Here is a 25,166-nt window from a genome sequence, read left to right on the forward strand (position 1 = left end):
TGCTAACAATAGGCCTAGGACATTGTTTAACCTCATGACCAAATTGGTCCCCTGTTGAAGACCACTGATCTTGTCCTTGATCCTTTTCTGCATTCCCAGTTTTCTCTGTGTGTGGAAGTTTTCCCCCTCCCCTCAACAGTTTCTTAGAAGATTTAAATAAAAAATTTGGCTAAATGATATTTAATAATTGATTGCAATAGAATTTCTTTCAAACTGTAACATTTTAAGTAACAACAAATTGTAACAGAAAATTAAGTTTCATATTAATGCCACCCTGTCCTTTCTTTCAAGGCACTTATTGGAATAATATTGTGCCTCGTGGTACTGCTTCTGCCACAAAATGGATTTTTGTGTTGGCTTCCACAGCTTCATCTAAAGAAGGTTAGTGAATCAACAGTGCAGGCATATAATGTCTGATTTTTAAATAGAGTGGAATTGATGGTGTAAGTAATTAAATGTCCTGAGTTACTTCAGATTTTGGGTGTCTCTTCTATATGCAGGGATCTAAAGTATTTGAAGTAGGGTGAAAATATGTCTGTAAAACTACTGGAGATTAAAATAACATATTATTCACTCACCTTTGATGTGGAGTGGCATCCAACAGAGAAATGGACAGTTCTTTAAGAGCAGTAACTCCGTAAATTGCCGATGCATGAATCACCAGAATTTGTAACAGGAAATCTTGGAGCATGCTCTGCTGGAATGCCTGTACTAACCGAGTGTTCCACCGTCAGTACAGTTATTGCAGCAAAATTGCACATTTCATCAGTAAAACTGAGACCAAGCTAGGGAATTGAACTTCTAGTTACAATAGTTATCAATTCCATTATCTAAGTACACTGGCTTTATTGGCAAAAATATGTGATTTAGAGCTGAAAAAGAATGCTTTGTATTCAAAGGCTATTATCAAGGATAAGAGCAAGAGAATAAAGGGAGGCGATAGCGCATTGTTACGTGTGTCTTTTCTCTATTAGTTTCTTCAAATGAAACACTTCTACAAATGAGATCACCTAGTACTTGATTTGAGAAGGGAGTATTTAAGTGCCTAAATAAAGGCTTAGGATGTGTATTTTTACTTCAAAGTCTTACCCTATGAACATAACCAAGAAGCTTTAGTTTTGCCTTCGAATGCACTGATCATTTTTTTCAGAAAAAAGCAGATGTGTAAGCTTTCTCCGAGTGGATTAGGAATTATTTTAATAACAGAAATGTCCTTTCCATAGGAAGCTTTCTGTGGCTGTGCCAAAGCAACAAGGATCTGTTTTGTGTCAGTGATCAGAATCCTCAGTTTCGTCCTTCTACAGTCCAACTGCCACCGGAGGCCGAGATGGTGCACTACTCTGCCTGCCAGGATGCCATTTGGGGTTTGGATAGTCTTGGGCAGATATTTATCAGAACACTTTCATCCAGCTGCCCAACAGGGATGCATTGGACAAAACTGGATCTCACCCAACTAGGTATGACATTTTTTATTGAGTAGAGTATCTCTTAACCCTTAGCATACTGTCAGTGTTTTCCGTAAGTATCCTTCAGTGTACTGATATAGAATATAACATTTACTGGATCACATAGTAACTTACAATAATGGGCCTCACAGCAGAGAATTGTAAAACATCTGGAACAGCTGTGGCTTTCAAACAGTGTTCTGTTTAGCCTTTTCCTGTGGACATCATGTTCACTGTTTGCAAGATAATTTATGTGTGTCTGTGCAATTTGCAGTTGGTCAGTCTGAGATGGCTCAGCCTGACATGGTGCTGTGCAGGTTTACCAGCAGCTTTAACTAGTCTGGCTCTTGTTCTGCGGTGTAACCATAATCACCTGGTCTCGGGCAGTTCCATACATAAAGCCCTGAATGTTGTGATTAAAAACAGGTTTTTAACAGTGCCAAAAAATCTGCATAAGGATCCTGTCAAGGAAAAATTATGCTCCAAGTGTTGCATCATCCATGAGTGATAGAGCTGATAACACTCATGTTCAGGTTTATACTGATCTAATAATTCAGCATAATGCTTAGAACATGGTGCTGGTTAACTGCTCTTTTCATTTGCTTAGGTGGTTGACCATGTTTTGATCATTAAAATATACTCCCACTTTGGAGTTTGGCTTTGGGGTTATCAAGTTACTTGCCAACTTCATCAGCAGTATTCCAATCAGATTTATTTCTGTGCTAGTCTGACTGTTAAAACATTCCTATCTCCATGCTAACCTGCATTCCTGTTTCAAGTGAAGATAAAAGAAATTGAGACTATGCACCATTCTCACACCATTTTAAAAATAATTCACCTGTTCTACAGTTTTTCTATTTTTAATGGCAATGTTAATGACTGGTCTGAGAATAGACAAACAGTTTTAACTTCAGGGATGAAGAAAGGCAGACACAGTTGGCACACTTTAAGCCTCATGTACAATTTTCATGTACAATTTGTAATACTTCATGGAAAACTTCTTCAAATGTATATTTTAGAATTAATTTGTTTGTCAGTTGCACACCAGGTTTTTCAGACCTGATGAATTCATCATCAGCCTGGAGAAGAGGAGGCTCATGGGAGACCTCATCACTCTCTACAATTCCCTGAAAGGAGGTTGTAGCCAGGTGGGGGTTGGTCTCTTCTCCCAGGCAACTATCAGCAAGACAAGAGGGCATGGTCTTAAGCTGTGCCAGGGGAGGTTTAGGTTAGATATTAGGAAGAAATTCTTTACAGAGAGGGTAATCAGACATTGGAATGGACTGCCCAGGGAAGTGGTGGATTCTCCGTCCCTGGAGGTTTTTAAGATGAGACTGGATGTGGCACTTAGTGCCACGGTCTGGTAACCACGGCGGTGTTGGATCAAGGGTTGGACTTGATGATCTCAGAGGTCCCTTCCAACCCAGCTGATTCTATGATTCTATGACGTGAATTGGTTCCAAATAACTCATCATACCATAGTTTAAACACTGTTTGATGCCTTTTACCTTCACTTACCTAAAGGATCAATTTGTCAACTGTCCTTCTTATGTTCCTTCATACAGTTTGAAAGTTTTTTCATGAACCACTGCTTTCCAGCAATTCGGACAGTAACTGTTTAACAGAAATAATAAATAGCTTCTTACTATTGTCGAAAAATCTCAAAAGAATTAATAAAGGAAATCAGCACAATTGGAGTTAGTGGACTGTAATATCTGGCCTGTGAACTTCAGCAGTTCAGAATTTCAACCTTTACATTCAGGTGTTCTTGTCAGCTCTGTGGCACGTGGTGGTGGTATAGCAGAGATCTGGGTCAGGAAATACTTCAAACACTCCACTTTACCTGTCACTTGTGGGTTAATACTGAGATGTGAAAATGTTTTAGGGATTTTTCCTCCTGTTAATTGCAAATGGTAGATCACTGCTGACAAGTGCGTATCCATGGCTATAATACAAGAGCCTTTATTTGCTCTAATGGGACTGAGGAGATTGGAGGTGTTGTTATTTTTCAAGTGTATATTTAATTTACTCCTGAAACATTAGGGCTGTAACTGGGGGGGCATGGGGAAGTGGGAGCAACTTACTGAAAAATGCAATTCAGAATTCTGTGAAGCGATTGGGTTGCCAGCATTAAGGTTGAAATATTTATATTATGTTGGTAGTATCTTCCTCTTGCCTTTACACTATGTACTGGGAGTAGTACCTAGTAAATTATTTTGATTAGAGTTCCACTACTGCTATCTAAACACAGTAGAATGACCTTTAGGTTTTAACAATAAACTACGCCTCTGAATCCTGCTACTTGCTCTAAACAGGAGATGACTGTGGTTAGCATGACCTTCTCGTAAGATCCAAACAGTAAGAGGGAGGAGGGAGGGACCCCAAAATATTTACATAAGGGCGGCTTTTTTGAATATCAAATTGTCCTGTAGACGTAAATAATATCAGCTGTGCCGAGTAGGTGATATGTGATTCCACGTGTGAGTGCTCTGATGCTTGTCTGGATCAGAACACTTTAACAGCTGAGGTATCATATGATGAAGCCATTACTTCAAGTCATATGTTATGTTAGAAGGAATAATAAGGTTTAAAGTAAGATTTTGACTTTGCAGCTGAACATCAAGCCCCTCCCTGCAAAAAGAAGTTGTTTATAGGTATTCTTATCCCAAGCAGTAGAGGGTTTTGTGTATAGTTTTGTCATTTTGTTTTTAATGTGAAGCTGTATGATTAAAGGAAATTTTGGGATGAGAATAATTAATTCATATTCCTATGATTCAGAGAGTTAAATAATTTTGGTTAACGAGATCTGCTTACTATTACAGATAATTTAAAAATGAGGCTGTGTTGTCCTGTTGTTTCCTATTCTTTCCCTCAGCAAGCGTTAACGACAGCGAATACTGCCTTTTGTAGAAGTAAATGCTTTGAACTTGCACTCTGTGGGATAAAATTGCACCCCATTCTTTAAGGAATGCTGTGCCTGATGCATTTTACAAGGGTTTGTTGCCAGACTTCACATACCTGAAGAGTGAACTGTTACCAAGAATGGGATATCCCAAGCAGCACTGGCATGTTCAGTTAACCAGCAAGGCCTATTTTTAGAACCTTTAGTTTGGAGTCTGACCAGAGCATTCCTTCTGTAGTGTGTCTGTACTGATGAGTCCCTCGTTCTTTGGAATGTGTTTTCTGTTACTTAGCATTGTATTGTCCAACAGGGGGAGAAAAAAAGAAATAAAATGTTAGGTATATTACATCACATGGCTATTTTAAAATGAATGTGAAAGAGTTTCAGTAGACAGTTAACTAGGAGTTCTTTTAGTCTAAAATATCCGGCATGCTTCTCTACTGTCCTTGCAGGTATCTAGACTAAACCCAAAACACAAACCACCCCAAAACACAAACCACCCCAAAATTCCAAAACACACTTATTTGGCAGCTTTTTTTTCCACAGTGCTGACTTACACAGGGTTAAAATACTGCTGCACTTTTGATATGGCTGTAATAAATACGTACACTGGTGAATATAAATCCGTTTGAAAATGAGTTCCTTTATTTACAGATGTGACACTGGTATGTTAACACTGAAATGCATAATCCACATGCTCTCATATTTTTAAAGTGCTGGCATTAGGGAATGTTCTTTGCTGAACGTGTATTAGCGGATCAACACCTTTAAAAGTCTACAAGCCTGGCCAGCCACAGAGAAGAGTTCATGTTAGGTCATGTGAAAGTTTGTCTAGGCACTGCTACTGTTTGTCACGGAATGGTTCCCTACTTGAATTTGGTTATTTTAATAGCATATTTTTCATGTGCTTTAGAAATTGCAGTATCCTGTGACTAAAACATTTATTTTAAGATTTAGAAGAGAAATTTCTCAGATATATGCTGCCTATTAGCTTTATTCAGTGCATCCAGTGATTTTTTTTTTTTGGTCTCATAACTTGTATTAACTTTTAATCATTTTTATGTGACTCTGTTTAAGGCTAGTTTAATACAATGAAGTCTAAATAAAAGTTCTCATTATTAGCTGAATTTGAAAGGATAATGCCAGGTTGCTAATACTCTCTTTGTTATTAGGTACTGTGAAGCTGATCAGCTTGACCTGTGGAAATCAGCATGTTTGGGCCTGTGACACCAATGGTGGCATTTATTTCCGTGTAGGAACTCAACCTCTTAACCCAAGTTTGATGCTTCCTGCGTGGATAATGATTGAGCCACCTATACAGGTAAAGTGTTGATTGTAACCTGGTGGTTGATTGTAACTGTTGTAACCTGGTGATTTAGATCTATGCTAAACAATAAAACAATATTTTTAACGCTCACGGAAAATAGTAGAGACACAGGTTTTTGTTTTCCTTTCCTAATGAAAATTTACTCTTCTTGTAGCACGCAGAAGCTTTATAGGCACATAGCAGAGTGCAGGATTGAGCTACATCCTGAGCACCTGCTGTGTGCTAAGCAAGGGGCTGGATGGGCAAACAGCACAGAGCAGAGGGTGAGGGAAGGCTCTGCTCAAGTGGCGTGGTGCTGGAGTGCCTGCCTCCCTCTTCCTTTATCCTCACCCTTGTGAGTCTGGGATGCTTGCTAGGGTGCTGTGGGAAAGGCGTCACAGCAGGTGACACTTGTTGGGCTGTACAGGATGTGGTTTCCTGTGGACCTGAGGGAATGGCCTGAGGTTGTGTCAAGGGAGGTTTAGGGTAGATATTAGCAAAAGGTTCTTCACCCAGAGGGTGGTTGGGCACTGGAACAGGCTCCCCAAAGAAGTGGTCACGGCACCAAGCCTGATAGAGTTCAAGAAGCGTTTGAACTATACTAGTACTCAGGCACACGGTGGGACTCTTGGGGATGATCCTGTGCAGGGCCAGGAGTTGGACTTGATGATCCTTGTGGGTCCCTTCCAACTCAGCATGTTCTGTGATTCTGTGAATTTAGGGACTTTCCTTACCATGCAGTCATTTTTAAGTATACGGTACAAATGGAGCTCTTCTCCCTTGTTCTTGAAATGGGCAAAGTTTGGTCCTTTGAAAGGATACAGAGTGGAAAGAAGCCTCCTAACGTACCCTGGAAGCATATTTTCTGAATATAGAAAACAGACATAATCTGTTTCTTCAGTGTCTGCTGTTTGCTATTTGGTTGGTTGGTTGGGTTTTTAATCTCTCCTTAAACATCACTGCTTGCTTTCGTTGCTGCTGTAATACTTTGCAAGTTAATCTATGAGATGAGAGTAATTTCTGTGTCTGTGAGTTGGGACTGTCCTAATGGAGCTGACCTTTGACTGCTGAGTTCATTCTTTGCCCCTTGGCATGAAAATGCTTGAACTGAACTCTCTGTGATCTGGCAGAGTAGCAGTGGATGTGTTTGCCTACTTGATTTACATTTTATAATGTTACATCATTTCTTTTAAAGATTTTGAAATGTGTGGTACTTTTGAAAGGACATATTAAGAAATTTAAGTAAATCCGTGGTAGTGGAGTTCCAGTAGTTTATTTGGGGTTTATAGTTTGCTTTTAGTTCTGCTTGTCTCTCATCAGCCAGTTGCTGGCTCCTGTGTATCTCAGGGTATAACAGCAAAGAGGGGCAGTGGAACAGCGAAATGAAACTGCAGATCTGCATCCCATCAATTAGCACAGCACTGGTTGGATGACTAATCCTGTACTGGGAATGTTATCCCAGAGAAACGGCACCTTATTTTGCAGGATAGCAGAGCAGACTGAGAAATAGTTGCCAGTATCTATTGCAAAAAGGACTTGGTTACTCTGCTCATTCTTTGTGTGCTGCAAGTGGGTCTTTTTCATGTAATCTATAAGAGGCACATTTTCCCTGCTAACAAGGGATGGAGCAGCAGGAAAAGGAGACAATGTATCAGTGATGACATCTCCCATGAAGGTAGTATTCTTAAAAAGAGGGGAGAAAACATTCCACTTAAACTGAGTTTGCCAAGAGACAGAAAATTAAACTTGTGTAGTGTCTTCTTACCAAAGGTCTATCCAGGAAAATGGCCCCAAAAGCTGTTTCTCTATGCTGATACTATTTTCTCTGTCGTAAGTTATTCTCTACTCCTCAACTGAAGTAGATTAAACTGGTCAGTGCAAAGGTGTTTGCAACAGTTGGCATTTGCTGTGGATCATGATTTGGCAGTGACTTCCTTACGTAGAAAGTGGACAAGGTTGAAAATCAAATTATTTCCTATTATCTTATCAAGAAAGCTGAATGATGTTGGCTTCCAAAAATTATGACCTTCTGATACCCAGAGCAGTGTCATTCTCTTTCCTGACATGGCAAATTTAATGAGTCAGTATGAAAGGGCAAAAATTCAAACATTGATTGTAGAGAAGATGAAAACTCGTGGGTTGCATGCTTGTTTCGAGACAATTCCAGCATGTTAAAAAACGTCATTAAAGGAGCAGCCATTCATGCTTTTACAGAGGCTTAATGCAAAATAAGAAAATATGTGAACTTTTAAAATATTTCCAAATGCTAGCTTAGTGTTTGGATAACAAATATAACATGATGTCTGAAAAGTGAACTGTTCAGTGAACAGTATTTGCTTATTAGGAGCAAATTACTTACTGTTATCTGTCCCTTAATTGACTTTGACATAGTTCATGCTGCCTCTCTCTTCAGAACAGCAGAAATACTGTAAGAAGTATCTGTGAACAATTCAGCCATTTTCTGTTTGAAGAAGGAAATCAAAATTGCCTTTCACTTTCTTAAAGTACAGGAGCACTCTCAAATAACGTAATTTGAAACCAACTATGGATATTTCATTCCCCAGTAAATGTCAGAGCCAATATGACTTGCCTATCCCAGATCTCATGACTCATGAGCAGCTTGTGAGCAGCTGCAGACTCTGCTTTTATGGTGTCACTTCTCCTTAAAGGAGTGCTGGAGTTGCACAGCATCTGTCTTTTAACAGCTTCTCAAAGGTATTCAGAGACTGTAATTTTGATGAGATTTTGCTCATGCTAAAATGAGTGAATATAATTCAAGTTCAGTCTTTGGCTCTGTGATGCTGTATTTTTTCTTAAATCTAGACTAAATCCATTCTCCTTTGTTACTCTTCCCTTTGTATCTCCCCACTGCAGCATCTCTTGAGATGAAAAATAACATTGTATGTTCTCTGCCCTCCCTCTTTATTTTATCTGGTACTTCAGAAGTGGTTGATAACATTGTTAGAGTATCTTGAGCAGTAGTAGGTTATATATAGATGTTTTCTGTGCTTCATCAATTCTGTTCTGCAATCTTAAAAGTCAAAATGATGATGTAGTTAAGCAGCTTTTTGGAAGCTGCTTCAAGGACATTGAAAAAACTGATCAAAATGGTTTGATGAAATTATTTTGGATCAGAAAACAGAAGGTGTTCTTCATTCAGTTGTTAATATACAGCATAAAACTATGATCTGCTGTAGCATGTCTTAATATACATTACATTTAATTTTTAAAAAAAGAGCAGGAAATATAAATATGATTTAAGAAGATACTATGGAGTATGTTTCTATATATGTGTGAATGTATATTTATTATGATTTAATGCTTTTCAGATTTCTGGCCTAAAGGAACAATAATAAAAATAAAATAAAAAATTATTGTAGTCTATAAGACTAATTTAAGTGATTGTAGAGCAGAAGTTGATCAAAAGTTAAAATTCATTAAATTACTTTAAAAGGTCCCCAGAAGTTGAACTGCTTGAAAATAATTCTTTCTACATTTCATCTTTGATTTCTGGCACCTTCTGAAAAAGATGAGACGAAATCTGCTCTTGAGAAACACTTAAGTTCCTACAAGCACAACTTAACATACAAACTGTCCTTAAGAACCACCTTCTCAGATTTACAGTAAGGGATCTATCAGCTAAACAACTTTATTTGACAAGATTAAAGGAAAGATTAAAAAAAGATCATAATAAGTATTTGTAAGAAGTTACTAATCTAAAGTTAGAAGTTACTAAATAATCAGTCTTACTCTAAAATTGTATTGAAACATTTTATTGGCATTTGCTTAACTGCTGCTCTGTTGTTCATTTGTAACTAAATTTCATAGAGAATAGGATTGAAAAAGCAATTTTATTAAATCAAGAGGTCTGTTTAAAAATCCATGTAGATTGTCTGAACTGTGGAGTGCAAGGGGTTTATGTAAGGAAGTGTTTGCTATTTGACTACTGCATAAAGCTTTTTCCAGGGTCTCAGCAGACGAGCACCACTTAACTTAGTTTGCCATAAAATTGTCACCTGCAGTATGTTCATTTCAAGTTAGAAAAACTTTTGATTTACTACTGTTCCCATAAACAACTTGGTAATTGTCTCTTTATGTTTTAAGCTTGATATCATAGGTAAGAGAAATTCTTATAGGTAGTAGAAATTCTTGCTGACCTAGGAAGACCTATTTTTTTCTCATATACAGACTTCCAAAAAAAAAAATTAAGGCTGTTCATGCTTTTGCAGCTGTTCAAACATTATTAAAGCTAGCAAATAGTAGTTTAAAAATATCATTTGAAATTTAGGCAAATTATCTGAAATTCTGAGAAATCTGTACAGGATAGATTTAATTTCTTTTCAGTGCCTTACATTGAACATAGATTAAGAAAAGGTTAGGAGATTGTGCCTTATGGGTAAGTGGTGACTTGTTAGAAATTGTTGCATGACCTTTGTTTCGTTTCCTTTCTTTAAATAAAATTCTGCTTATTACAGAACACTTTATGTGGACCTGGGGACTTTCTTCCTCTGCCGTCTGCCTTGCTTTTGCATTTTTCAGTGAGATTTCTATTATTATTGAGTCCTGTTCTGTGTTAAGTGGTACTTAGAGGAGGAAGTGGTGAGCACTTCTCAAGATCAGATTTTGCCATTAAGCTGAAATGGAGGAAGGGTTTGTTTGAAATGATCCTCAGGGCTTGGATATTTGGAGGGGAAGGGATTTTTCTGTTGAAAATGCTTCATAACTCTTACTCAGAATCATCTATGCTACTTTTGAACTCGCTTGCCGTGGAAATCTCTGTTCTTTCTAAGGCATACTCCATATGACTGTTCTTTCAAAGTCTGATTGTTTTCCCTAGCACAGACTGGCTTGCACGACCCAGCTATGGCACAGACATCTTTTTGAGTTGCTACTAGATCTGCTTTGGAGTGCTCAGATGAGGTTCAGAGGAAGTATCTTTTATTAGATCCAGTCTGCCTGGGTTGGAGAAAGAATACACTCATTAAACCTTCTGGTTATCTCTAGACCAGACTAACTAGTCTGTTGTTCCATATATCTTTACTCACATGAGACCTCTGAAGACGTTAACAGGGAGAGGATTTTCCTGGAGGACTGCACTTTTCAAGATGATATAGAGAAAAACTGTTTGGCAGTAGTAAGAGCATCTGTCTCGAGGTGGATTGCAAATAAATATAGGAGATCAAAGCTCCTGCAGCTGTGTATTTTGTTTAGCTCATTTAAGATGCCATACTGTTTAAGTTCAAGTCTGTGCTATTCTTCACAGGCATGCCTTTCTTAAGTAATTGCAAGTAAAAGGTGCTTTTAGAGGCTGAAAAAGTGCAGTTCCAGCATTTGTACTGAAGTTACTCATGCTGATTCCGTTGCTGAGTTTAGTGCTTATTATCTTCCTTTTTGTTGCTGGTTAAGAAAACTGCTGTCACTATATTTTACTGTATTTTGCTGCTTTGGAGTTTTAGCCTTCTGATACTTGTTTTAAGGCATTGCTATCGCCACACTCAGGAAAGTGTGCGTGTAGCCTGTCCTATTAGATAGCAGTTGTTATCAGCACCAGAAGCTTCGGATGCCAAAAAGTGCACGAACCCAGAAAACTGAGTAGGCAGTCCTTCTGTGTCCTTCTGAAGTGTGATCTCAAGGTGGTGTATTTGCTTTTTGACAAGACTGGCTGACACTGAAAACAACAACTGTCAGAAGGAGAACCTTCAGTTTTCATACTTCCATTTGTTCAGTACTAGAAACATCCTCACACCTGCACTCTTCCAACATGCCTGTATTTTGGTTAGCTAAAAGAGAAATATATATTTAATTATTTTTCAGAGAGATGAAGAAATACATTTAATATTCAGTTGGGCAAATAAAGTAACTACAATTATCATTGAGTTTTGAGAGTTTTCAGGGTTATTCTATTTAAAAATAAAAACACCATCATGTAAAAATTCATGGGTAGAGGGTACATATTGTGATTTAGCAAGCATATGCCTTGGTTGCACAGAGGACACCCTGGGATATCTGCTGGACACATCAGACCCTTTGACCTTGAGATAGGAGCTTGAAGGCCCCTCCCCATAGTGTGTTACTGTCTCCCTGTTTTATGATGATGCTGTAAGCAGACAACCTCTGACAACCTCTCTTTGCAGACCAGGCTAGCAATCCACCCTCCTCCAGGGAGTTGGAGGGCTGGGTTGTGGTGCCTTTCCTGCCCCGATGACCCTTCCTAGAGATCTGCCAAATAGTCTGGTCTGTGGGAAGTCCCCGTCTGCTGATCCCAAATCCAATGAATCTAAGAACTAGGCAAAGCAGAGGAGATTGGTCTATATATAGTCTGGTAAATGGATCATCTATCTGGGAGGCAGTGACGTGGGTTCTGATCCCTGACCCCTGGAGTACTATTGTTTTTTATTCCAGTAGTTATGTAAATGAATTGTAACACGTGAAGTTTATTCATTTGTTCATAAACCAGAACAGTAGTGAAATGGGGATTTCTGTCACTATCAGAGGTGTGTGGTGTTTTCATCACAAACTTATTAAGGAACATGAACAAACAATTAAAAAACAAAATGGCAGAAAAAGCAACAGATCAATAACTGGTTAAAACTGCCTTAGCAAAGTAGAGCTGAGGCTGAAGTTAAAATAAATGCTTTGCTTTCCTTGGTAAAGTATTTAAGTTTTAAACAATAGAGAGGTGCACTTTACTGGCATAGCCACCCATAGAGGGTGTTTCACTGATGCTCGTTGTGTGTTTATAAAAGAAGTAAAAGCCTTGGTTACTCAGAGCTTTGCTTGTACAAGGTTTTTATTACCTAGTGCTAAATTATGTTCTGTTTCGTGGGAAGTTGCATGTAGTGTTTATTTAACATACATTTCTGTAAAAATTTAGTTGTTTTTCTCCTAATAGTTCAGTTTTTCAGTATGTTATTAGAAATACCTGTACTGGTAATTGCAGGCAGCTTATCTCCTACACTGCAGTTTATAGTCTTAGTTATAAGACTGTGACTAGAAGACAATTGGGCAAAGCTGACTAGGTCTGTAGTTTGTACAATCTTTAATGTGGTTGCATGAAATTTTAATTATTTTTTAATTGCTTGTAAGGAACAGTTGTACTAAATATTTTAAATGTATTTTATGGTTCTTTTGAGCTTTATCATGTTGAATAGTTGCATTGGTTTGGTTTGATCTTTGCCATGATTTGATGCCGTATGTTGTTGTCTTTCCCATGTTTGTTCCTGAAAAAATGCAGAAATAAAAAATTTAGAGATAACAGAGGGCAGAGGTCAAGGAATTTACTCTTCAGCTTTGCTTTTTCCTCCTGATTGAGCTAGCCATAGATAGCACAATAGATATCTTCTTAATTGGAGATACCCAACTAAGGCCTTTGTCCCTTTATTCACTAAAGGCAGAAAGTGGGGGAAAGGGTGATGTTGTTTTTCTGAGGCTTCTGAGGAAAATAATGCTCTGTTTTTTCAGGCAATAAATAAGAATGTTTTTCTGACAGTTTAATGCCAGCATTACTGAAGAACATGTAGCATTGAGGGAAGACCAAACATCTTTCCTGCTTCTATATGTTGCCTTGAACTTCTCTGCAGGGAAAAAAGCAGCACTTAATTTAGCAAGCTAATGCTGAAAGTGCTTTACAACCTTCATTCAAATAGACCTCAGAAAATAATATAGAAATAGGCATATATTAGGGGAGGGCCTCTCTGAGTTACATTCTTTGTTTGTTATTCATGTTAATAGGGTCTTGATGCTGTCAGTCATGAAAATAGTCAGATTAGTGTGATACACACATAAGGCTCAACAGTGTGAGAAGTATCTCTGTTGTGACCATCTTATGGCCTGGGCTGGACCAGCTGAAGGCAAGGAGAACATCTGTGCTGCATGTAGGCACCAACTCATTCTAAAAAGGATTGGGCCCGGACAGACCGATAATGTTTTGTTTAGTCTTCCTTATCCTGGATATTTGCAGCAGAACAGAGATAGTGGAGGTTGGCTGGTACATGGACTCTCTGCTCCTGAAAAGTGACATGGAAAACGTTCTGGTGCCTTTTTGTGTGTATGTTTGTCTTTTCTTCCTTGACAAGGAAGTTGAACCATTGGGATTTGGGTTCAGCTGTGATCAGTAAGACAAAACTTCTGGGTAGTATGTCAGGGGACGTGGGAGGGGGAATGTATTAGTTTTTACTTTGGATTTTGTGTGATACTATTGTTCAAATGAAGTCCTTACACCAAGGCTTGTCTCTCTGTGGTTTGCAGAAACAAAGGAAATTATTTGCACAGAATTATAAAGCTAATGGACAACTTGATAAATATGTTTAGCGTAGACACTGTTTCTTGATATCATTTAAGAATTCGCCGGTTAAGTGATTCCTTCTAGTTTACTTCATTTTATCAACATTGTTTTCTTATGAGATGTGTGGGTAAGTAGCAAGTTCTTTTTTGTTGCTTTTATTTGTAGCAGACAACAAAGATATTCACAGCTTTAGTATGTAGTTTTAGTGTTGAAAAGTACATAGTTGGCAATATATGTGTTGCAGTCCATGGTTGTGATGGGAAATCCTTCATATCGAAAGACAGAGAGTGACTGGTGTGTCAATGCACAAGACCAGAGGGCAGCAGGATCTGCCTTCTCTTCTTGGCTAAAACAGTCAGACTCTTGAGATTTTTAGAGTTTAGAAATTTTTGGCACCCCAAGTAAAAGGAAAGCAATGTTCCACTATTTTTTATCACATAACACTGGATCCATTTAATGATCCATAACATGACAATCTCTCTCAGTGTTGAGTATTGTGGATAAATGTGGATAAAAGCAGAGTTTTGTGTGTCAGCATTAGAGGAGGAAAGCTGAGAGACTGGTGTGAGGCTCTTTAAAATTCCAAATTCTTCAGTAAATTACAAATAGGACATGTTTTACAGTCAAGGTATATCAATCTCATGGATCCTGTTGGAAGTTAAACCAGCTGAGAAAAGGCTATGCTAAGATAATTTATTAATTTTCATGGTTATCAGCCTCTGGAATGTTATCAGCAGATTTATGAATTTGCACAGATCTCTCTCTTTACTGCTATGAGAGAACTGCATTTAACCTTTACCTGCAGCTGTAGAGACTTTCTTGTTATATAGATTATAAAACACTTAAAGCATGCTTATGGTAATTCAAACTTAGTGAAACTAGGGGATATCTGAGATAATGTCAGCATGATTGTTCCAAAAAATGGTACATTATGTCAAGAAAATGTTAAATTAATTTTATCCACCTTACTGTGTTAGCCATGAGAACACTTTTTTGGTGTAGATTGTGGCTTTCTGGGTAAGAAAAACCAAAACAACAGAGGTCAAATCTCTGCAACAGGCTCTAAGAATTGCCTGTACTTGTTTCCAGTGTCTTGTCCCTGGTTTGTGCCAAAAGCTGGTGTACATAATAATGATGGCAGTATCTGTCCTGTCAGTTCTGCCCTTTATTGGCTGTTTCACAGCAGAAAGCTGCAGGGGATGGAGGTGAATTGGCTGAATCTCTCACACTGAGAGTAACAGGATTGTTTTATTGGTGCAAGTTTATCAGAAAGAGCTAAGTAGCCTGAAGAAGGAAGAGAAGCTGGAGGTGAAATACCCAGAGAGCTCACTTAGGAAAGCAAAGAATGAGAAGAATTTTTGGCCAAGCTTGTAGACACATTACTTTGAATCTCATGATTGCTATTTGTTTCTTGGATGTTTTGGTGCTGCAGAATAGGGAAGAAGTAATTACTCTAAATATACTTGAGCCTGCAGTGGTATCAGAAGCAATCTAGTTGAGATTCATGGCACTCCTTTGGGGCGTTTTGTCTGCTTTTCTTAGCCTCCACAGCCTGTAAACCTGTAGTAATACACAGACTTAGGTACTAGGTATAAGCACTCAGAAAGTCATTCTGGATGGAAATACTCCTCCAGTTCTTTCTCAGAGAATTCTTTTCTAGACAAATGACAGAGGAAGAGAACAGTGGGATCCTGACATAGGACAGTGGAGGGCAAAGTGCACAAATCCCAACAGTTCAGCAACAAAAGTGACACCAAGCTGTTGGGTACAATTTGTGAAGGACCCTGGTTGGAACATGAAGTGTATTGCAGGGCATAGGCAATTCATGGTGTGGAGGAGATGGGGCAGAAAATCTTAAATCTGAGGAAGAGGTGACTGTTTAGAAGAACATGGTAAGGAGAAGGAGATAAGTGGATTTAAAAATATAAAATAAAATTTGAAAAAAAATATAAAAGGCAAAGGTCTCCTGGTAGTGCAGTGTGTCAGCCTGCATAAGGTAATAACAGCACAACTTCCTTACTAGAAAACGTGGGACTGCAAGAGCAGAAATATGGAGAGGCATGTGATGCAGCTGGAAGCAGCATAGAAGTGAGGCACCACTCCATGGCAGTGGTGTGGGGAAGTGAGCAGGGAGAAATAGGGAGTGAGAGCCAAAGTAGCTGTAAAAAGAAGCAGAGAAGAAATGAAGGGGAGAAACAGAAACAGGCCCAGGACTAAGGAGCCCTTCCAGTGAAGGGGCAGAAAGCCCAGAGGGGAAAATTGTGTGGGGTTTTGGGGTGTTTTGGTTTTACTGTGGTTTGGGTTTGAATATGTTTGGAGGTTTTCAGTGTGGTTTTTTGTTTTGGGCTTTTTAGTTTAATACCAGTTTGAAAGTAGCTAGGCAGCTATGTATTCTATGTAGTCAGTGCTTTTCAAGGCAATTAGTGGCTTTACTTGTAAGTGTTCAAACTGCAGCCACTGTAAATTTACCGTGAGCAGAGGTAAACAATTGATCAAGCTTTTACAGCCTGAAGCTTCCAATGGAGGGCAAATACCTAATGAGAGCAAAAACATGGGAAGATAGTCTGTTGAAGGCCTTAAAACCTGAATAGACAGGACTGATTTGGTGATGCAAGTCAAACTTGGTTATAGCTGGGTCAGCACCAGAATTTTAAAAGCAAAACCAAAGCAGGTAACTGTATGTACACAGAAGGCCCATCTGGGACTGGGTTGTGTCCTTATATACATGGAGATTATGCTTCTGTATTCCTAGGATTGTACATGCAAATTGCTGTTTGCTCTTCTGTTTATCACAGTGGAAATTCAACTTTTGCCTGTGAGGCTAAAGCAGGGAATTCAGTGTTGTTTTGTGAGGAGATGCGTTTCAGGGCATCATACTGTCTTCTGCAGTGCCTTTATTAGGCTGGTGTGGAGAAAAACTTTTTTGTTTGTTTTTGTCCGTGTTTTATTTGAAGAACATGTTTTGCAGGATATTTGCAAACATCCAAACCTGTTGGCTGATATATTTTGCTACAAAATCACCATTGTTTTGATGTCAGTGACATTGATTTTGAACAGTAGTTGAGGCAAATCTCCATAGAAGCAGATGGAGTAAGGATGTGCCTGGGAAGTGTGTTTCACTTGTGTTTGCCAACAGGTAGTGTTGTGGATCCTCTCCTGCAGGTGTGGCTGCTCCAGTACTGCAGTGGTCTGCAGCGAGTTCCATGGTTGTATTCCTATAGAATGGAGTACAGGGAAGAAGACAGATCACCATTTCATTGCAAAGAGGAACCATTTAGACCGTAACAAATTGTAATGCTTGTATGTGCTTAGAAATAAAGTGCAAAGTTAGTTATGTTAGGAAAACTTTCAGGAAGGCAGGAGGAAAATACTGCACTTTGTGCATTTCACTGGAAGAGTTCCCTCCAACTTTCAATTGAAACGTATTTGATTAGAACAGCAGTGGTTAAGCAAATTATTAAGCTTGAATACTGAACATTAAATATGAATATCATTATCAGTAATTCAGTGACATTCATTCATATTCCTTTCTATTTAGAAAGGGATTGACTTCTGGAGAATTGATAATCTTGTACAGTAACATATACAATATCAGTTAGATTGCTCCCTGTCTTTAGTATCTGGTAAATATTTTACTGTGGATGTGTACTTCTGTGAAGAACAAGTGATACAATAGTACAAAGATGCAGTAGTTCAAAGTTTAAATACTGTGCTTAATTTTTATAGCCAGTAGGAATCAACTTGGTCAGCATTCATTCAAGTCCAAATGATCAGATGTTGTGGGCAATTGATAGCAAATGGAATGTCCATGTGCGAGTTGGAATTACAGATGAAATGCCTGTAGGCACTGACTGGGAACATGTACCAGGTAAAAATTAATGCATCAGTTCCTTGTTGTTTCTGCCATTTTCTCAGTTTTTGTTTTGTTTAGATTTTTTTCTTGTTGCTTTTTAAATTGAATAGTAATGCTTAAATAAAATATTTTTTCTGGCAATCAAGTGTTTGATAAGAGTTATCTTTTAAAGAGGACCTTGGTTTTACTTAAAAACACTAAGTAGTTAACTGGGAGAAGTACAATGGTTTTTAGGCTGCTGTCACTGAATTAATAAGTGGTACAGTTCCCTTTCGGATAGAACTAAAGCAGAATTCCTAAGCAGTAGGAAACTATTTTGCCATGGAAAATTTTGTATTTAAATGTGGTATCACACGGGGTTGCTATGTAGATGTGGGTAACAAAAACCTAATGCTATTTTGCACATCTCTCTACTAATCCTGAATGCTGGATGTGTTGTGGATTAGGTAGTTACACTTTTGCCTTGCCTGTAAACAAAACTAAATTTTAGTTGTTTCTTTCTAAATAACTGTGTGTTGACACTGTCTGCTTGTTAAAGATTTGTCACTGCATAAACACATAGCACTTAGTCGCAGAGTACTTGTGAAGAGGCGAAGAAAAAGTCCACAATATCTGTAATATTCACCATTTTTAGACAAGATTGTAACTGTTGGATTATTCCCCATGTGATAGTAACATACAGTGGAGGCTCCAAAAGTGTGTTATGAAGGTCCTCTAATTGGATGTTGCTTGTGGCTGTGGCCACATAATAAAATGTATCCACAGTGTGGCCAATAGATGCAGAATACAAACTCTGCAATTAAAAAGCTTTTTTGGTCACCAGTGCTTCATATAAGAGTATATAAAACCTATTACAGTCTTGACATCTGCTCTTAGTAAATTTTTCTGCAAGTATATTTAGTACCCAGGAAAGCCTGTGATTATTTCCTCTTTGTGTCCAAATCTCTGTAGGTTTGCAGGCTTGCCAGCTGGCCATAAGTACAAGGACCGTTTGGGCACGGTGTCCCAATGGAGATGTAGCTCGTCGGTATGGCATTACTGACAAGAATCCTGCAGGAGACTACTGGAAGAAGATTCCTGGAAATGTCTCACGCTTAACAGGCAAGTTGGTTCTGCATGAGAGTCTGTCCAAAACATTGTGATGTCTGCTTTGACTTCTCCCTGATGGTGCTCAGGCTGACCATATGCAGGGAGAGCTGCACGCTCTGCGAGAGCTTCACCGAGGGTGCTTTTATCACATTAGTGAAAACCTTCTCTGGGTATAATTAGAGAAACAGATATAAATATTTATTTAATGTTTATAATTGGAACCTGCTGCCTTAATTAAAAGATGGATAATTTCTGCTTTGCAGTGACCCCTCTAGATGAACTGTGGGCAATCAGTACTTCAGGATCCTTGCTCCAGCGCCTCACTAAGACCTTTAGCCATTCCCATAGTTTGCAGAAAAATAATGACACTTCTGTTCTGCTTCACCCTGACGATTTTGAAGACGAATGGGAAGTGATATGAAGTCTCTCAAGCTTGTGAAGCAGTGAAAAAAAAGGACAGAATTTCTGTGATGTATGTACAGAATATTGGATCTAAAAGCCACTCATACTGGACCTGTGATATTAGCACTTTTGTATTGAAAAACTGACCTGTTAAATAGCCCCCAAGCTGTGAGTTCTGATGTTTGTTACATTATCTTTTGGGAGACTCTTTAGGTGTGGCATACTGCAATTGTTATACTGTATTACTGTAGAAGCTCCTTTGGAAATATAACCCTTAAGTTAATCTTACTAGCAGTGGAAGTGACTACTTCACAACAGCATGCACACTAATGTACTGATTTTGAGAAGGAATTCTGTTGCATTAAATATTTCTCTACAGCAGAAACACTAAGCATTTCTCAATTTCTTCTTGTACTTGGAACTCCAAACTGATGGGATTGCTCTCTGACTGTTGTACATACATTTAGAATTACTTTTCCTTGCAGCATGGAAGAAAATATGGTGAAGTATTTCTTAGTAAGATTTGAGAACATCATGATTACACAGTATTGGTGTTGAAATTAACTTAGTTTGATCCATTTCCACATAAATATTTGCAAGGCTATACTAACCTTCCATTTCTTGAAATTTCGTTCATAATTTGGCTTCATTCACAAGGGAGAAGTTTGGGTTACACCTAATATCAGGGGGACTTTCACCCATTTCCATAGCCATCAGGAAGCTGACAGATTTTTGGGGGTAAGTCCCAGTTTGGAATAAGAAGAGGTTGCTTGTTGGGTTTGTAGTACAAAGCAGGAATGTAAAGGCAGCTTTCATAATTCCTGTTGTGCTGTATTTGTGCCTCCAGCCAGTGCTTTAACATTTGGACTCATATTGTTTTGAGTACCAAACTTAGATGTATTAAGAAAAAAAGTGGTAATAGATAGAATTACCTATATATCCCATTAAAAATTGTGATATTGTGAGAAAATACTTAACAATATTCTGATTTTTAGCTATGTTAGCTAAATTTTGAAGTGTCTTATATTTAACAGAGGTTGCAGCAGGAGTATGTGATGAACTGGGAAGTAACTTAAGTTAATAATTGCAGTTTATTTTTCTTTATACTAAATCTTCTTTGAAAGATACCTCATCTTTTTTAAGCAATAGAACTATAGATGAGAGAACCTGAGTTCACTATGTAGGCAGAGGAGTTATTTTGTGTTTGTTCTAAGCTTATAAATCATCAGAATGTTTTAAGCAGCTGTTAACCAATACTGTAAAAGAGCCAGCTTCAGAAAAGGCCAAGAGTTGACAAGTGGGGATGTTTCTGTTTTGAGAACTTAATACACACGGAAAAGGATGTGTTTTCTTTTGAACCTCTGTTCTCTTTCAGAACAGTTCATGCGTGTACTGCACTAAACTTGGAACAAACATGGTGCAAGGTGAGAATGTGAATCAGTGGAGAGAGAACCAAGTTATGTCACTTTTTTTTTAGTAGCACTTGTGATATTGGCTGTCAGGTCTCAGCCTGATCTCAGTCTTACAGGGAGGACAGATTTGTTTCCCTTTTACAGATGATATGTTTGCTTCTTTCTTGTTCATCTGTATACAGAGATTACCCCAGAGGGTTTTTTTAGCCTGTCTGGCAGTGGATGGTAATGGAATCAGCTTGTGAAGTAACCCAGTATGTTTTATGCAAGCATAGCTTGGTGTCTTGAGGACCCTAAAGAAGCTGAAATTCAGCTTAAAAGTATCTTGTGGCAGCTCCTGAGTCAATCACTTTGGAGAAAGGACACGAGTACTTCTCTGTGCCCTGCCAAGCACCAGATGCTCAAATACAATGGCATTATTTAATAGTGACACTTTTGTATTACATTTTTCAAGTCATCTTAGTAATGGTTTGAGCTTGCTAGTTGTTTATTTACTGTATAATACTGTTCCTTGCTATGGTCGTTAATATTAAATTGGTGTCAAGAGCTCTTATCAGACTACTTTTTAGGATAGTTTTAATAAAATTAGGATGGATTTTTTTACTTTTATTTCTGTATTTAGGTTTTTGGTTTTGTTTGTGCTTTGAGACAAGTGCAATAAACTAGATTTTTAAGAAATAAATTACTGTGGTAAGACTCATCTGTTGTATGATTCACAAGAGAGTTCTCTGTGTCTGGAAACTGTCTTGTGAAAGACAGGCATGCTTATGAAATCCCTCCCCTAATGGTACCCCAGACGATATGGTAATGACAGTGTAAGGACCTGGATACTGTAAAGTTTATTTCATATATTTTTTTAATTATGACAGGCATGTCAAACCAGCAAAATGGTCATCTTTCAAGGAAAGAAAATTAAGCACTTCTCATATTTGAATATTAAGCTTGTTGCCTCCATATTAAGATGGTTTTGCTGTAATAGAAGTAAACAAATTTCTTTCCTTACCTGCTGAACAAAAATTGCATGTTAAATATCTTAGCTTTCAGTGAAAAATATGCATGTGCAGTCCCAGGTAGAAACTGTTCAAGCAGAAAATGGGTGATTGTACCACGTGCTGTAACTGCACCCTTCCTTGAATTTTAAATTATCTGAGGACTTCCTGTGTTTCTGGCCTTTAACTGGAACTGCAGCTGGGCCTTACAAGAGAGCACCTTGGCTTCACTTCCCAGAGGAGAGAACTGTTTCCTGACAGAGTCAGGACCTGGGTAACTTCACACAAGAAAACATAGCAATGATTAATGAGGCTTCTGACTCTTAAACACACTTCCAACCCCAGGAATCCTGTTCAGATTCAAATGGCAATGTCCTTGCTAATTATCATAGCTTTTCTCTTGACAGACTGGTTCAGCTGCTTCTCTGACTCCTACAGGGAACTGGTAGTCTCCTTACAGCACCAGCTCGAGTCTGTTATGCAGGAGTGATCCTTATGTCACAGCTTAAGGAAAATGACTGTGATGAGTTGTTGTGAAACAGCCATCTTATATATATAAGAAATTCTTGATTTTCTTTGTCGCACAGCAATAAAAATGAATAGGATCATGTTAAATGGTACAAAGAAAATCTTTCGCTAACAAGTGTCAAAGAAAATGCATAATGGCTTCAGTAAGATAGTAGAAGTGTTGTTATGAAACACTGCTACTACTAAGAAAAATTATATTGAACACTTAGGACATTGTCTAAATATAGCTTTAAGTATACAGCTACAAAGATTCACATTTCTGTGGCCTTTGTACCTGTTCAAAGAGTGTCTGATGCAATGAACATGCAATTCCCCCTTCTTCTCCACACACTTATGAACATCAGAAAGTTTGAACTCCATAACTCCACTATGTTACTTTCCAATAGATGAGTCCTGTCAAGTATTTTGAAGGCACTTGTGGGTTATTTTAGACGAGTGTGGCATTCTGGCTTATATTTTTGCTTTTCTTTTAAAATTCTCTTAAATAAGTGAGCTGTTGCTAGTTGTTTCTGCTGGAGTTCTGGGTAGATTTCAAGGAACAACCTTGAGACAGCTTTTCAGTAAATGCTCTTCTGAGTGTAGAGGCTTGAAATTCAAGTGCTTGTATGCCTATGGCTGGGCCTGGGAAGTTAGCAATTAGTAAAACCTAGTGTATGAAGATATGGAGATCACATTACCTTGGTGTAAATTCTCTGGTCTTCAGTTTTTACATTAACCGGCCCTGTCCAGATTCCACCCCTCCTGTCAGAAGTAGAGAGATAAGATCTGGATTGAGGATTTCTAGCAGTAAAATATGAGATGCAAGCTTCTATTCCTTTTGCAGCCTTCCTGAAAGTTGCGTGTTGGAAACAGTATTATGGTGGCAAGTAGCCAGCAAAGAAAGCTGATGTATCCAAACAAAGTAGATCACCCTGATTGTTTAATAGTAAGTTATTGTCGTTAAATAACTACAATAGTAGTTAACCACTCTCACATCAGCAGGACAGAAGAGAACTTGTAATATAGAGGACTAAATTTTAATTACTGGAAAGCGAAAGTTGAGTTACAGTCATTATCTTTTGTGAATTACTACAACCAAAGCTCCACTGATAAAGATTAAAATATCTGGATGAATGAAATTATCTCCTTAGTGTGCTGAATAGCAATATCTAGTTTTATCAGCTATGCATTTCTCATCACTTGAATGGGTTCAATGCAGGAAATGTTTTAGAATATACTGTGACTGGTATCATACTGGAAGCTGTGTGAAATTACCATGATGATTCCTTTGGTTTTTGAGTCTGCCTGACTTGAAATCTATTTAAATACATCTATCAAAGTTGTTATATTAGCCATAAAGTTAAAATCCTGCTTGATACTAGTGGAGGAAAAAAGTATAGAAAAAGTAAAGATCTGTTGAGAATCTTTATGTTTTTACAGATGGTGGACTTTTTATATACTTATATATATGCACATATATAAAAGATTTGATTTTTGTTCTCTAAAAGCTAATACAGTGATTATAAAATACCAAAAAATACTAAATCTTCCAAACTGAAAAATGCCCTTTCCATCTTGGCCCTCAGAAATTACTTTAAAATACAGTGATTTTTATAGTCTGTGATTCTCTGATAGAGGCACTGAATAGTGCACAACTGCATAGCACTGAGTGGAGCTGCAGTTATGAATTAATCTTTCAAACATTATTCACTATTTCTGATATAGAAGAAACCAGTTTCTTATTTTTCTATTTTAATATACTTTTTCTCATAGCCTCAGCTGAGATACACTTAGAGCAGATAAAGGAAGGAGACTTCAATTTACAACACTTGTGTTTTGAATCTCATATCCAGAGAAAATATACCTAAGGATGTGTACAGAATTGTATTGTTGTCCTATACTTACTGTCTTGAGTTTGCACAAGTTGACGGTGTCCTTTATTTGTATTCAGTGGACCTGCTGTCTAATCAGTGTGGTGAGCCTTGGCTGGGAGCTCTCTGCTGTTTAGGGGTGTGCAGAAGTATCTTGTGTATGGAATGGAGAAGTGGCACAGGTGTTATGTCTGTTAAAGCATGAAATGAGAATACTCAAGAGACTCCTTGCTGAGGCTGCTGTGTTTTGCCTAACTAGGGGCTGGATGAATTTAGCTAAGCTCTGCTGGGTCAGGTGAAAGATCAAGCTAACTAGATCTCTACCAGAAAAAAATAAAAGCCTGGGAGGAAAGTTCCAGGGAAGCTCCCAGCAGACTGCCTGGCACGTGTGCCTGGCTACAGAGCAGGGGGATATGTACAAAAGAGAATGAATTTGCTTGAGCTGCAGGGGAAAAACTGCAACTACCAGCAAGAAACCCCACAATCCCCGGTTGTTCTAGGGAACAGACCGGCCAGCTGATCATGGGAAGTGCAAAGTAAGTAGGGTAATTGCTAGAATGACTGAGATTTTACTTGCTCAGCTCCCACGCTTGTCTTGCTAAATCCGTTTTGTGCCTCAGCAGATGGGCTTTAGTCTGTTCCCTCCAGGAGCCACACCCAGCGCTCCAAATTGGGAATGAAAACATGTGAAGCGGTGGATCTGCACTTTGTTCCGTGGTGCTGTGGTGCAAGTCAATCCTTTTAAGTTAAGGAGAACATGGTAAATGATCAGTGGAACACTTTGAAATAACATGTTTAGCACTGTTGATTCATTTTATAATTGCTGTACTAATAATGCTGACCTTGTTAAATGTTAAAATCGATGCCATAGGTACTTGTGTAGATCTGTCGGGCTATAGGTCTAATTAGCTGGTTACTTAAAGTACTGTCAACACGGGGTCTGTTTAAAACAACAACAAAAAATCTGAAATACGTGTTTGTCTGTACTAGGAATGGATACATTGGGAAACTGAGTCTTGTTGTTTTCAGGGCCTGCTAGCTGCTTTTCACACTGTTCTTTGCTTAGTGGAGAGATCTTTCTCCTGCCCTTCCATGCACAATTACAT

At 38.3% G+C, this 25,166-nt stretch overlaps 1 protein-coding gene across 3 annotated transcripts in view; it reads left to right on the forward strand.

Annotated features, from left to right (window-relative positions):
• TECPR2 (tectonin beta-propeller repeat containing 2) overlaps positions 1-19,441 on the forward strand; it is a 41,880-nt gene extending 22,439 nt beyond the window's left edge. For 2 of the 3 annotated variants that reach the window (XM_027673990.1, XM_027673991.1), the window contains 6 exons: positions 292-381; positions 1,224-1,457; positions 5,520-5,668; positions 17,664-17,805; positions 18,742-18,891; positions 19,143-19,441. In XM_027673990.1, coding sequence (XP_027529791.1) covers positions 292-381; positions 1,224-1,457; positions 5,520-5,668; positions 17,664-17,805; positions 18,742-18,891; positions 19,143-19,300 — 923 coding nt within the window. In that variant the 3' untranslated portion in view covers positions 19,301-19,441. The remainder of the gene's footprint in view (positions 1-291; positions 382-1,223; positions 1,458-5,519; positions 5,669-17,663; positions 17,806-18,741; positions 18,892-19,142) is intronic. The other variant, XR_003532656.1, reaches the window with a different exon arrangement.
• Positions 19,442-25,166: the final 5,725 nt, after the last annotated feature.

This window comes from Neopelma chrysocephalum, unplaced genomic scaffold (assembly GCF_003984885.1).
Source record: "Neopelma chrysocephalum unplaced genomic scaffold, ASM398488v2 Primary Assembly neopelma1_24, whole genome shotgun sequence".
NCBI classification, from domain to species: domain Eukaryota; kingdom Metazoa; phylum Chordata; class Aves; order Passeriformes; family Pipridae; genus Neopelma; species Neopelma chrysocephalum.